Below are 13,890 nucleotides of genomic sequence, written 5' to 3' on the forward strand. Positions count from 1 at the left end.
TAAATATAAAACTCGCAGTTCTTATAAAACAGTCACATAAAAGAAACAATTTATAAACCAACTTGAAAACAGTTAACAATATAACAGGAATAAAGCCTCGTATATCAATATTAACCTTGAATATAAATGGATTAAATGCTCCACTTAAGAAATACAGATAGGCAGAATGGATTAAAAAACAAAACAAAACCATGATCCAACTATACGCTACCTATAACAAACTCACCTTACCTATAAAGACGCATAACAGACTGAAAGTAAAGGGGTGAAAAAATTATTCCAAAGGAATAAGAACCAAAAGCAAGTAGGAGTAGCTACATTAAACCAAAGAAAACCAACTTTAAATAAAAAACAATAAAAGACGAAGATCATTATATAATGATAAAGGGATAAATTCAGCAAGAGGATTTAACAGTCTGAAATATGTATGCATACAACATCAGAGTACACAAATTCACAAAACAAATATTACTAAACCTAAAGAAAGGATAGACAGTAATACAATAATAGTGGACAACTTTAACATCCCACTAATAACACTAGATAGATCATCAAGACAGAAAATTAACAAATAAATGTTGGACTTTATACAAAATTCATTTTGCTGAGATTTACAGAATATTTTACCCAACAACTACAGAATATTTATTTTCACTGGTGCATGGAACATTCTCCAAGGTAGACCAACTATTAGACCATAAAAAAAGTTTTAACAGATTTTTTTAATGAAAATTATGTCAAAGATTTCATCAGACTACAATGGAATAAAGCTAGAAATCAATACTAAGAGGAGCTCCAAAATCATACAAACACATGGAAATTAAACAGCATGTTCTTGAATTATTACTAGATCAATGAAGAAATTAAGATGGAAATTAAAAATTTTTTGAAATGAATGAAAACAACATAAAAACTAAAAAATCCTGTGGGATATAGCAAAAGCAGTGCTAAGAGTGAAGTTCATAGCATTAAATGCCTACATCAAAAAAGTAGAAAAGTCACAAATTAATAACTTAATATTACACTTCAAGGAACTAGAAAAACAAGAACAAACCAAACCCAAAGTTAGCAGAAGAAAACAAGTATCAAAGCTTGGAACAGAACTAAATGATATAGAGACTAAAAAACAATACAAAGGATCAACAAAATGAAAAGTTGGTTTTTTGAAAAGATAAAATTGACAAGGCACTAGCTAGACTAAGAAAATAGATGAACCAAATAAACACAATCAAATTTTAAAAACAGACATTGAGAGGTGACAACGTGCTAGCAGCCCTCACTGGCTCTCAGCACCTCCTCATCCTCGGTGTCCACTCTGGCCACACTTGAGGAGCCCTTCAGCCTGCCGCTGCACTGTGAGAGCCCCTCTCTGGGCTGGCTGAGGCTGGAGCCGGCTCCCTCTGCTTGCGGGGAGGTGTGGAGGGAGAGGCGCTGGCAGGAACCAGGTGCTCGCGGACCAGCGCAAGTTCCGGGTGGGTGCGGGCTCAGCCTGCCCTGCACCCGAGCAGCGCTGGCACCAGGCAGTGAGGGGCTTAGCACCCGGGCCAGCAGCTGCGGAGGGTGTGCCGGGTCCCCCAGCACTGCCGGCCGGCACACGCTGCGCTCGTATTCTCACCGGGCCTCAGCCTGAGCCACCCCCCTACCCACGCCGTGGGCTCCCCCGTGGCCAGAGCCTCCTCTACAGGCGCCGCCCCCTGCGCCGCTGCACCCGGTCCCATCCACCGCCCAAGGGCTGAGGAGTGCGGGAATACAGTGCCCGGACTGGCAGGCAGCTCCGCCTGCGGCCCCAGCGCGAGATCAACTAGGTGAAGCCCACTGGGCTCCCGAGTGGGGTGAGGTCTTGGAGAACTTTTATGTCTAGCTGGAGGATTGTATATGCACCAATCAGCACTCTGTGTCTAGCTCAGGGTTTGTGGATGCGCCAATCAGAACTCTGTATCTAGCTAATCTCGTGGGGACTTGGAGAACTTTTATGTCTAGCTAGAGGATTGTAAATGCACCAATCAGCACTCTGTGTCTAGCTCAGGGATTGTAAACACACCAATCAGCACTCTGTCAAAACAGACCAATCAGCTCTCTGTAAAACGGACCAATCAGCAGGATGTGGGTGGGGCAGATAAGGGAATAAAAGCAGGTGGCCTGAGCCAGCAGCAGCAACCTGCTCTGGTCATCTTCCACGCAGGGAAGCTTTGTTCTTTCGCTTTTTGCAATAAATCTTGCTGCTGCTCACTCTTTGGGTCCTCACCACCTTTAAGAGCTGTAACACTCACCGAGAAGGTATGCAGCTCCACTCCTGAAGACTGCAAGACCACGAACTCACCAGGAGGGAAGAACAACTCTGGATGCGCTACCTTTATGAACTGTAACACTCACTGCGAAGGTCTGCAGCTTCACGCCTGAGGCCAGCGAGACCACAAACCCACCGGAAGGAACAAGCAACTCCAGACGCCCAGCCTTTAAGAGCTGTAACACTCACCTTGAAGGTCTGCACTGATTGCTCTTATGGCTCAACTATCATCTTAAGAGTCCTATTCGTCACTCTACCATGAATTCCTTCTCCTCTAAGTTGGGTTCCCAGGGTCTCTTGTTTATGTCTTGAGTTGCTCTCTTGTGTCAGATGAACACATTTTCCAGCTTCCTGAAAAAGGGTGTGTTAGAGGTTCTGATTTTTCAGAATACTCACGCGACTTCACACGGAAAGGATAAGGCATGGAAGGTTAAAGAAAGCACAGGTATCATTCCACAGACTCAAGATATCCAGGGGCAGCTTTCAGAGTCTCCGTCGCATAGGACAGAGTTCATTTATGGATTATAAACCACCAAAATATGGCATATTGTGGTCTTAAGCTGCTCTCTTATCTGAGGAGGAGCCTTTTATATCTGTGTTTGTGTAGTGAAAAACACGTGTGGGCCCAGACTCAATAATAGAAGTGAAGATAATAGATCCAGCTGCCAATCATCAGTATGCACATTGTCTATTAAAAAAAATGCAGACCAGATGTTACAGGCTGCTCCCTGGTGTGTTTCAGACCCTAGAACAGGAGTGCATTAATTACTAGTTAACACATTTTATTCAGGTTTGGCCAAGGGCCAATACCATGACTACATTCCCCTTATATGCTAACAGGGTTGCAGCAAGCTAACTGAGATTACCCCGGAGGTAAAAAGACCTTGAACGTCTAACAAAAGATCTTTATTTTAATGCTTAATTCATTGTTTTCTTGGCATAAAATTCTAGACTGACAGTTATTTTCCCTGAAAATGTGAAGGGCATTATTCCACTGTCTCTAGCACTCTTGCATTGCTGTTGAGAAGTCTGATCCCGTTCTGATTCCTAGTTCTTTGTGACTCTGCTAGCTCTCAGAGTCTTCCCTCTGTCCCGTATGTACTGAAATTCCATGATGCACATTGGTGTGTCTTTCGTCTGTTGTGCTGGATATTTAGGATGGCCCTTTCAAAATGAAAAGTAATATTATTCAGTTCATGGACTTTTTTTATTTAATAATTTCCTCCCTCTGGTTATCTTAGTACCTTTTGGAATTTGTATTATTCAGATGTTGAACCAATTGGATTAAGTATTTACTTTTCTCATTTTTTCCCGTATTATCTATGTTTTTAAATTTAGGTTTCACTTTTGGGGAGATGGATTCAGCTTTATATTTTGAATCTTCTATTGATTATTTAGTTGTTTTGATCATATTTTTATTTTTAAGTGGTTTTCCTTGTTCTCTGATTGTCCCATTTTGATAGTATCCTGTTCTTGTTTCATAGATGCAATATTGTCTGTCTTCTATCTGAGGATATTAGTTATGGTTTCATTGGAGTTTTCTCCTGATCTTTGTCTTATATCTTATTTTGCAATTTCCCTTCTGTTAGTTTTAGTTTTTGCCTTTCATTTCCTGTCTAGTGACTCTTCACTGTCCGTTTATGTTTGAAGTGAAGCACTAAAAAGCATATTTAGTTAGACATTGATTTGTGGGCCTCATTACAGGGTAACTGCAGAAGGAGCCAGTAGTTTCACTGGAGGATGATGAAATTTCAGTACCTGTAGGTCTTTTCTCTTTGACATATCAGTTTCCCCAAAGATGATTCTCTTAGACTCCTGCCTAATTTACTACATTCTGAGAAGGGGCTGTTGTAGGGTAGCGAGATGTCTCTCATTCAGAATACAGACTTTCACTTAATTCCAATGTTTTTAGTAAAGCACCTGTGCCCTGTACCTAACGTCCCTTAGCATAGATCCTCTCTGATTTAACATGAGCAGAGAGCAAAATAGAAGAAGTTCAGCCAGGAGAGAGGAGGCAAGGGAAAGGAGGAGTCTCCAGGTTGTACCCACCCAGACGAAAGGGAGGTTGTCTAATGTTACTCCCTGTTTGCAGTAGCACCAACTCCTGCCTTTAAAGGTACCTGAGCCTCCAGTTCCTGAGCTTCTCAGGGTTCTCAATCATGCTTGTTGTTGGCAACCCCTCGGAAAACACTTAGGACACAGCCTTTCCTCTCTGCTGAGTCAGCTTTGTTCTTCCAGGTGCTTTCTGTCCTTCATAGTGTTGCTAACATCTTTTGTCTGCTTCATCTCCTCTTGTATTCTTCCTGTGCTTGTGTACTTATGCCTCTTAAAAATACGTTTACTCTTATCTTAGTTTACTTTGTGAGGAAGCAGAGGTAAAGGCATGTGCCTTTAGGGGTGAAGAGAGTTTTTTCCTCCTCTTCTAAAGATTTCGGTCTAAAGTCTACCAAAATAATACTGACAATAGATAGCTTAACAGGAGAAAAAGCATACAAATTTAGTAATGTGCATAAGCACAGGAAAATAACAAAAGAATCATTACCCAATTACCCAGAGAGATTCAGAAGCTTGTATACCCTTCTTCAGGTTTCTTCCTTCAGGGAGAGAAAGTTGGGGATATGGGCAATTTTGAGAAGTCATCAATGTTTTTTACAGAACTGAATGGACCCAAAGGGCAGACCATAGTTTTTAAATGATCTGTTTGAATGGGACCAAGAACAGACAATAGCTTGTGGGAAGTTATGGGAAGAAGAGGGGTAGCACAACACTGCAAACAAAAGTTGTCTGATTATGCAGATAAAGTCTCCCAGGCAATCTCTCCAAGCTGCTCTCAGAAGAATAGACAAAAACTCTGTGTGGGCATGGTGATGACTATTAGTCTTTTCTCCTCTCTGGTGCTTAATCTTTCTTGGTTATTTAGTGAAATTCCTAGAAATGGAGCTTCAAGACTATTGTACTTCTTTTGGAAGAAGTTTTCTCAGACAGATACGGTAACCTCCTGAGAGAGTCCCTACCTGTGCTGGGTTAAAAGGTCTTGGTTCTGAGGTAGTTTCTAAGGCCTTCTAATGTCCTTTGTTACTTTGGTGCTCTGTTCTCTGAGCCTCAATATGCCTAATTACTCGGTTTTGGTTGGCAGCTCTGGACAATAGCTTTCTTATATCTAAAATGAGGGAATTAGACCAGATTATCTCTAAGGTTCTGTGACTCTCAAACGCTACAAATCCATAACTAAGTAGGTGCTATAACATATGCAACTGACCCTCAGAATTGTCAGAATCCAAACAACAGGGAAATTACTAGAGCACGAATCATCAAGGGACGTTTCATCTTAGCTGTGGTGGCTAGAAAGCTGTGTGTGGATTGGATAAATGGAGAGAAGAGGAAGGGAACAGCATAAGTGAACTCATAGAAATGACTATGCCCACTTATGGGAACGGTACACGTTGAGAAGTAACAAGGAACAAAGTTGGCTATTTACCAGGTGTATGCTTAAAACTTACTGTAGAGGGCCTTCAAAAGCTGAAATATAAACTTAGTTGCAATACAAAATGTCATTCTTCAAAAATAATATCATATTGTTACCAAATAGTATTTATTTTCATCCTACAACCTTTGTACAATTCTGGTTCACATCATTTCTCTTTCAGGTGAATTGAAAACCCAGTTTTTCTCTTCTAAACAAATACTTTTTAAAGTACAGTGATATATTTTGTGAACTAATGCTGTATTTTTTGAGGTAAACTCTAATTTTGATGTCACATTTTATACCCCTTTTATTTTTCTTATAGGTTTTATTGTTGTATGCATATAATTTGAAGCCTCTGAAGATTTCAGATGTTAGACATTCCACTTGTAACAGTACATGTGTTGGCTCTTTATGGATTCCACTGAATAGGCAAGTAAAAATTCCACAACTCAAATTGTCTTTGTTGTTATTTCTCATGAGAATAGACTCTTTCAGTAATTGGCAAGGTGTAGCATAGGAGACCTGCTAAAAGGCACTTCTAGAAGAATCTTCCTTTTGCTTAGAGGAGTATTGTATTGCAGTGGTTAAGAGCATGAACTCTGAATCCTGCCTGCTTCATTCAAATACCAGTTGTGCCCCTTATTACCTTCACAACCTTGGGCAGTTTATGTAACCTCTGTACTTCAGTTTCCTTATCAGTAAAATGGGAGTAATACTAATTAACTAATTAATAGTACTGAGGGTTGCCGAAGGAACAATTCATACATGCTTTACAGAGATTACAGAGAGCACAAGGATGTTGTCTGTACTATATTTTGCCTGTAGTTTCAGTGTGGTTAAAAAATAATTTAATGTGGCTTTGTATGGAGTTTCAAAATTAAGCCCAAACTCCACTACCTCCCTTGGCCCACCTTTCCCTCTGTGCCCAATCAGAAGTCTCTGCTTCATCTCGGTTGTTTTCCTCCCTCTCCATCAAGCAGGTCATATCTCTTAACTTTTTGCTCATGCCTCGTTTCTCTCTTCCTGTTTCACTTTACAAATTTCCTTGTTGTTTTTTAATTTATTACTTAGTTTATTTTTGACTCCATTGTCCATTGCCCTTCTGACCTTAGCCTCCATTTCCTCCATTGTAGGATGGAAATGATCGTAACTGCTCTGCCTGCCTTTCAGGGTTATTGTCAGGACCAAGACAGACAGTGTGTGAACATGCTTTGAAAAGCTTAACCACTAACGCCTGTTCCATCGATGGCTTGGTAAACAGAGAATTAGTGCTTCTCTGTCCTTCCTTTGAGAGTCTTGTTTATGTTCCATGATTTTCATTTTGAATGACTTCTTGGCATCACTATGAAAGAGACAAAGGCTGTTTCAAGAGCTGGGCATATTTTCAATTATTCCGTCAATTTATTTGTTCCTTCTTTTCTTTCTCTTCTTCTTTTCTCCTCTTCTCTCCTGTTCTTCCCTTCCTTCCCTCCACTCCTCTCCTCTATATTTTCATTCAGCCAATTTATTTTCTTCCTTCTTTTCCTTTTCCTTTCCCTTTCCTTTCTTCTTTTCCAAGTGAAATGGTCGAAAACTTAGGTACAGGCTATAGACCAGCATAGCTAAGCAACAAAATCAGGTATTTCTTCACTTGCTTTGTAAATCCAGAAATGTAGATTTTTTTCCAGCCCCACATGATGAAAATGATTATAATTTCTATAAAGTAGAAAATCATCAAACTGATAAGCTGCTTTTTTTTATTCCAAAAAGTTTTGAATTTTGGTGTACTTCTGATCAATAGTAGGGTTACTAAAATTAGTGACAAGCCCCAGCCACTGAGGCCATCACAGAGGACCATGCCCAACAAATCTTTTATCTCCTTGTCCTTTGGTGGCACTGTGAAAATAAACTATTTCTCTCATCCTGGGTGGCATTCCTTGTGTTCTTATGAGGCTCAAGATTAGTACATGGGAAATTGGTCCTGATCATCCTTTGGAAGGCAAAGTAGGAGTAAAACAGGTCAGAAAAAATAGGCCAGAGAAGAAGAAACTTGGATAACCTGCAAATTGGGAAATACTCCTTTTATCATTCACTTCCTCATCTCCTAGTTAAGTTCTCATAAGAAAAAGTATATTTTAATCCTTTGCATTTTTTTTTACAGCAACAAAGGAAACAATAGTGTGCTCAATGAACAGACATAAAGCCTTCTGTGTAGTTCTATCTAAATTGTGCTGTTGTGACCAAGGTCAAGTTCCCTGCCTACTGTCTCTGCCTTTAAACCTCCAGTCAGTCATCCATGTTTCTACTTACTACTGGGTCCTGCCCTCCAGGCCACGGCAGACTCTGGGAGAGAGTGCCTAGGAGTCAGTAAATGACAGCAGAGGCTGTGGGGAGCCCAGACAGAATGGTAGATGCTTGTTTGTGGTGCCAAAGTTTAAAAAGCTGGAGCAGGTGTTGACCTGGAGGACAGAAATGAAGATGAAGAAGTACGTGGGAGGACAGGGAAGTGAGGGGCAAATGCATGCCAAAGCACAAAGGGAGGGAGCAAGATGTAGGCAGGTGCGGTCATGGGGTCCAGACCTCACACCAAGACTCAGGTCACCTGATGTTGCTCTTTGCATGAGGACCCAGCTTGCTTTGCCCGGTCCCAGATTGCTCTTTGTGGAGCTAGATGGGCCATTTACTCTGCCAGCACGGGCAGTGAAGTTCTGGACACTCATTTACAATCTGCAACTCAAATGTCAAAGAACGGTTTATCCTTCCTAGAATCCCAAGTATTATAAAGGAAAGCTATGCTATTTGTGGAAGACAAATAAGAGTTATTTCTCTAGGTATTAGAATAAAAGAACGGCATTTTAGAATACTATCTTTCCTTCATGTGGTTCCTTGTGGTTAAGAACATACATACTTATGTCATTTCATCCTTACAAAAGCCTTGTGAATTGGATGAAGTGGATTTTCTTATTCCAGTCTTACAGTAGAAGGAACCTTAAGGTCAGAGAGGTTAAGTGAGTAGTCTAAGGTTTCATGGCTAGAGTTTGAAGGAACCAAGCATGACTCACCAAGTCTTTCGCCTCCTCATCTTCTTTTCTCTCCAATGCATCAGGCACTTTTTCCAGCATTATTGGAGATGACCCATTTTTTTTTAAGTTTTACTTCAAGTTCTGGGATACATGTGCAGAACATGCAGGTTTGTTACATAGGTATATACGTACCATGGTGGTTTGCTTCACCTGTCAACCCCTCATCTAGGTTTTAAGCCCCACATGTATTAGGTATTTGTCCTAATGCTCTCCATCCCCTTGTCCCCAACCCACCGACAGGCCCTAGTGTGTGATGTTCCCCTCCCTGTGTCCATGTGTTCTCATTGTTCAACTCCCACTTATGAGTGAGAACATGCAGGGTTTGGTTTTCTGTTCCTGTGTTAGTTTGCTGAGGATGATGGTTTCCAGGTTCATGCATGTCCTTGCAGAGGACATGAACTCATTCTTTTTTATGGCTGAATAGTATTCCACGGTGTATATGTGCCCTTTTTTTCTTTATCCAGTCCATCATTGACGGGCATTTGAGTTGATTCCAAGTCTTTGCTATTGCAAATAGTGCTGCAGTAAACATACGTTTGCATATTTCTTCATAGTAGAATGAGTTATAGTCCTTTGGGTATATACCCAGTAATGGGATTGCTGGGTCAAATGGTATTTCTGGTTCTACATCCTTGAGAAATTGTCACACTGTCTTCCACAATGGTTGAACTAATTTACATTCCCACCAACAGTGTAAAAGTGTTTCTAATTCTCCACATCCTCTCCAGCATCTATTGTTTCTTGACTATTTAATGATTGCCATTCTAACTGGTGTGAGATGGTATCTCACTGTGGATTTGATTTGCATTTCTCTAATGACCAGTGATGATGAGCTTTTTTTTCATATGTTTGTTGGCTGCCTAAATGTCTTTTTTTGAGAAGTGTCTTTTATATCCTTTGTCCACTCTGATGGGGTTGTTTGTTTTTTTTTCTTGTAAATTTGTTTAAGTTCTTTGTAGATTCTGGATATTAGACCTTTGTCAGATGGATAGATTGCAAAAATTTTCTCCCGTTCCGTAGGTTGCCTGTTCATTCTGTAGGTTGCCTGTGGTTTCTTTTGCTGTGCAGAAACTCTTTAGTTTAATTAGATTCCATTTATCAATTTTGGCTTTTGTTGCAATTGCTTTTGGTATTTTAGTCACGAAGTCTTTGCCCATACCTGTGTCCTGAATGGTATTTCCTAGGTTTTCTTCTAGGGTTTTTATGGTTTTAGGTTTTACATTTAAGTCTTTAATCCATCTTGAGTTAATTTTTGTATAAGGTGTAAGGAAGGGGTCCAGTTTCAGTTTTCTGCATATGGCTAGCCAGTTTTCCCAACATCATTTATTAAACAGGGAATCCTTTTCCCATTGATTGTTTTTGTCAGGTTTGTTGAAGATCAAATGGTTGTAGATGTGTGGTGTTGTTTCTGGGTTCTCTGTTCTGTTCTATTGGTCTGTATATCTGTTTTGGTACCAGTACCATGCTGTTTGGGTTACTGTAGCCTTGTAGTACAGTTTGAAGTCAAGTAGCATGATGCCTCCAGCTTTGTTCTTTTTGCTTAGGATTGTCTTGGCTGTACGGGCTCTTTTTTGGTTCCATATGAAATTTAAAGTAGTTTTTTTCTAATTCTGTGAAGAAAGTCAATGGTAGCTTGATGGGAATAGCATTGAATCTATAAATTACTTTAGGCAGTATGGCCATTTTCACGATATTTATTCTTCCTATCCATGATCATGGAATGTTTTTCCATTTGTTTGTGTCCTCTCTTATTTCCTTGAGCAGTGGTTTGTAGTTCTCCTTGAACAGGTCCTTCACATTCCTTGAAAGTTGTGTTCCTAGATATTTTATTCTCTTTGTAGCATTTGTGAATGGGAGTTCACTCATGATTTGGCTCTCTCTATTATTGGTGTATAAGATGACCCATTTTTTAATGGGTAAGTTTTTCAAGTAAACTTTTACAACAAATCTTTGCATTTAACTGTTTCCTTTTTAACAGAAAAGTTTCTAAGGCATACTGTATAAATTCAAATCCTCTTATATGTAATTACATTTTTAACTTTTTATTGCTGAGAGCTATCATTAGGATAATCAAGTATTGCACAATGCTGCAGATGAGGATGCTGTGGAAAATTGGAAAATTGACATTTAGCCTGTGTTCCTGATGTCAGTTTGTTTGGGGGATCATTTGCTTCTTTTGCATAAAAATTTTCTTCCTTCCTTGAATGGAGACATGCATGTGCACGCACATATGTGAACACATGTATGCACATGTGTGTTGTGCCTGTAGTGTGGAGTCACCGGGGCCATGCAGGTGGCTGTTTGCCTTCTTCAACTGTAAGCCTTTCCATCTTCTGCCTCCACTCACCTGGTCCACTCTGCCTTCAGGGCATCACTGTTAACTGGCGTGTGAACCCTGTCTTCAGCATCATTGCTAGTGCCCTCCTTTGGCTTTTACTTTTCCATTTTTCTTGATTCTTCTCCCTACCTCCCTTCCTCCATCCTCTTCACTCCCATTCCTGACACACATGCAATACACTGAATTGTTATGGGTCCCTTGATTGGCCTTTTAGAATCATTGCTAACTTGTCTTAATTCTTACCTGCAGGTCAGCCGGATAGTCAGAGCATGACTAAGACTTCCATAGGAGTAAATCTTTTGTTATTGCCTAGATTTTGTTTCACCACATAGATAATTATTTTCTTTATTTTCATCTCCAGCAATATTTTAGATGTGTGCCTTTTTTATTGTGCTTTTGCAATTTCTAATTATATTTTTATCTGCATGTATAACAAGACCATAAACATAATGAAAGTTAAGACTGTCTTTTTGCTCATGTTTCTTGAATAAAGGGAATTAATGAATGATGCCTGGCCACATCAGAAATCTAATCGTTAAATAACTGAGGGCTTACTTTATACAAGTTTATTGATTCTGCAAATAAATACCTTTCTTTTTTTTTTTTTTTTTTTTTTTTTTTTGTCTCGTTCTGTTGCCCAGGCTGGAGTGCAGTGGCGCAATCTCCGCTCACTGCAAGCTCTGCCTCCCAGGTTCACGCCATTCTCCTGCCTCAGCCTCCTGAGTAGCTGGGACTACAGGCACCCGCCACCACACCTGGCTAATTTTTTGTATTTTTAGTAGAGACGGGGTTTCACCATGTTAGCCAGGATGGTCTCGATCTCCTGACCTCATGATCTGCCTGCCTCGGCCTCCCAAAGTGCTGGGATTACAGGCATGAGCCACCGCGCCCAGCCATAAATACCTTTCTTAACTCTTCCAATAAAATACATATATATTTGTTATTTTCAGGGTTATTGCAATTCATGAAAAATTATCTAATCTTGCTCAAATAGCTGAACTATCATTGCCAGCAGCTCCTGAAATTACCTCAAATGAAAACATATATGAAATAGAAGTGGAAGAGGAATCAGTTGATAATGAAATGGAAGTAAGTTGTGAAATAATGGAAAATGACATTGCTATAGATTATCTTTTATATCCTCAAAGCAGAACTATGTAACTGTACTTAAACTCTGTAATTCTTCTGCCTCTAGTTTATTCAGAGTACGAGACATGACTCAACTTTTTGACACATATGTAGTGTGTCTTCTGAAGGTCTGAAGGTCTTCTAAGCATACGAATTACAAGAATTTGATGGTGAATGAACACAGACCAATCCAGATAAATCTTTCAGCTATAGCTGTGAATCCTAAGAAATAATGCTTTGTGACTTTGCAATATTACTTTTATCTTTTTTTACTCTAAATCTATTATTTAAACACTTGCATTACCCAAATAATATGTGAAGAAAAACTAGAAAATACAGATACGCATATTTTTTCAGACTTTTTATATTATATATATTTTTCTAACAAAAAAGGCTATTATCCATATAGTGTGCTATTAAGTCTGATCACACAGCTGAGTTGTTTTTCTGATGACCGATATTTGTGTTTTGGAGGAGATGGGGGTTTTCTGTCCCCTCATGAGTTCTGAGTTCTCCTGGGGCACAGGAGACAGTTATATGGAGACCAAAATGTCAGCATCATTACTGATAAAGCTGATTAGTGAACTTGGCTTTAGATCTGTGACCAAATGAGCACATTAATATTTTACCCCTGAATTAGCCAGACTTGCCCACCTAGTCATGCAGTCATCTGGCACACCTGTGTAACCACAGGGTTTCCCCATTTCCCTTCTGCCCCACTCAAGCTTACTGCATGGAGAGCAGAGAATTATAGTTCTGCAGGTAGGGTGCCTCCAAAAAGTATAAACAAAGATAGCCCAGAAGGGGCTTGAGCCTAGCATGCTCTGTTGCTTTTCCCAAACTCACTGATGAAGTAAGTCACTCTACTCTTTTGTGGGTAAATCCAAAAGAAGCTGGAAGTGTCTTGCCTTCTTTGGGAGAGATATGGAAATTCCTTACCCTTTATGGAAATGAGAAGGGTAGGGAATATATGTTCTCCCCTAATTACCTGTTCTTTAAATTGCCATTTGTACCTTAATTTCTTGAGAGATGTATTCTGTACTTAATGTAGCTGTTTAAAAGATAGATCTAAATGGCTTAAAACGAAAAAAGGCAATCTGCTGCCCAACCTCTGCTCACTCCACAATTCCACTCTGCAGAGGCAACCACTTTCCACTTTTAGCTGCTGCTTTTGTTGTTTGCTTTCACATCTACAAATAATATTCAGTATCAGTCATGAAAGATGGAGTAACGAAAAGCCTTCAAATCTGAGTGAGTCAGCTGGGGACCTGCTTCATGTCTCCTCATGCCAGCATCCAGATGGGTGGCACATTCATCATGGAACATCACCAGTCACTGTGGCAGGAGGGAAAGAAGGGGCACATTACACACTGGCTCATAAAACTTCCATCATATCACTTCCACTAACAGTTTGTTCATTAGCCAAATAATTTATATGCTGTACCAACAATTGTGCCACCAGTTTGGAAGACAGAAAGCCAGACAAAATGATGAATCATGCTGAAAGCCAGAAATTATTGTTTTTTCTGGAGGTATCAATTTTAGACAATATGTATTGATTCCCTGTCTGATATATATGGATTTAGCTTACTTATACTTCTCCCCAACT

The 13,890-nt window shown here is 39.9% G+C and overlaps 1 protein-coding gene across 3 annotated transcripts in view; it reads left to right on the forward strand.

The window, feature by feature from the left end:
* CFAP54 (cilia and flagella associated protein 54) overlaps window positions 1–13,890 on the forward strand; it is a 386,240-nt gene that overhangs the window by 317,138 nt on the left and 55,212 nt on the right. For all 3 annotated transcript variants that reach the window (XM_054527528.1, XM_063712226.1, XM_063712225.1), the window contains 2 exons: window positions 6,076–6,182; window positions 12,104–12,242. In XM_054527528.1, the coding sequence (XP_054383503.1) occupies window positions 6,076–6,182; window positions 12,104–12,242 (246 nt within the window). The remainder of the gene's footprint in view (window positions 1–6,075; window positions 6,183–12,103; window positions 12,243–13,890) is intronic.

Source organism: Pongo abelii, chromosome 10 (genome assembly GCF_028885655.2).
Source record: "Pongo abelii isolate AG06213 chromosome 10, NHGRI_mPonAbe1-v2.0_pri, whole genome shotgun sequence".
NCBI lineage: Eukaryota > Metazoa > Chordata > Mammalia > Primates > Hominidae > Pongo > Pongo abelii.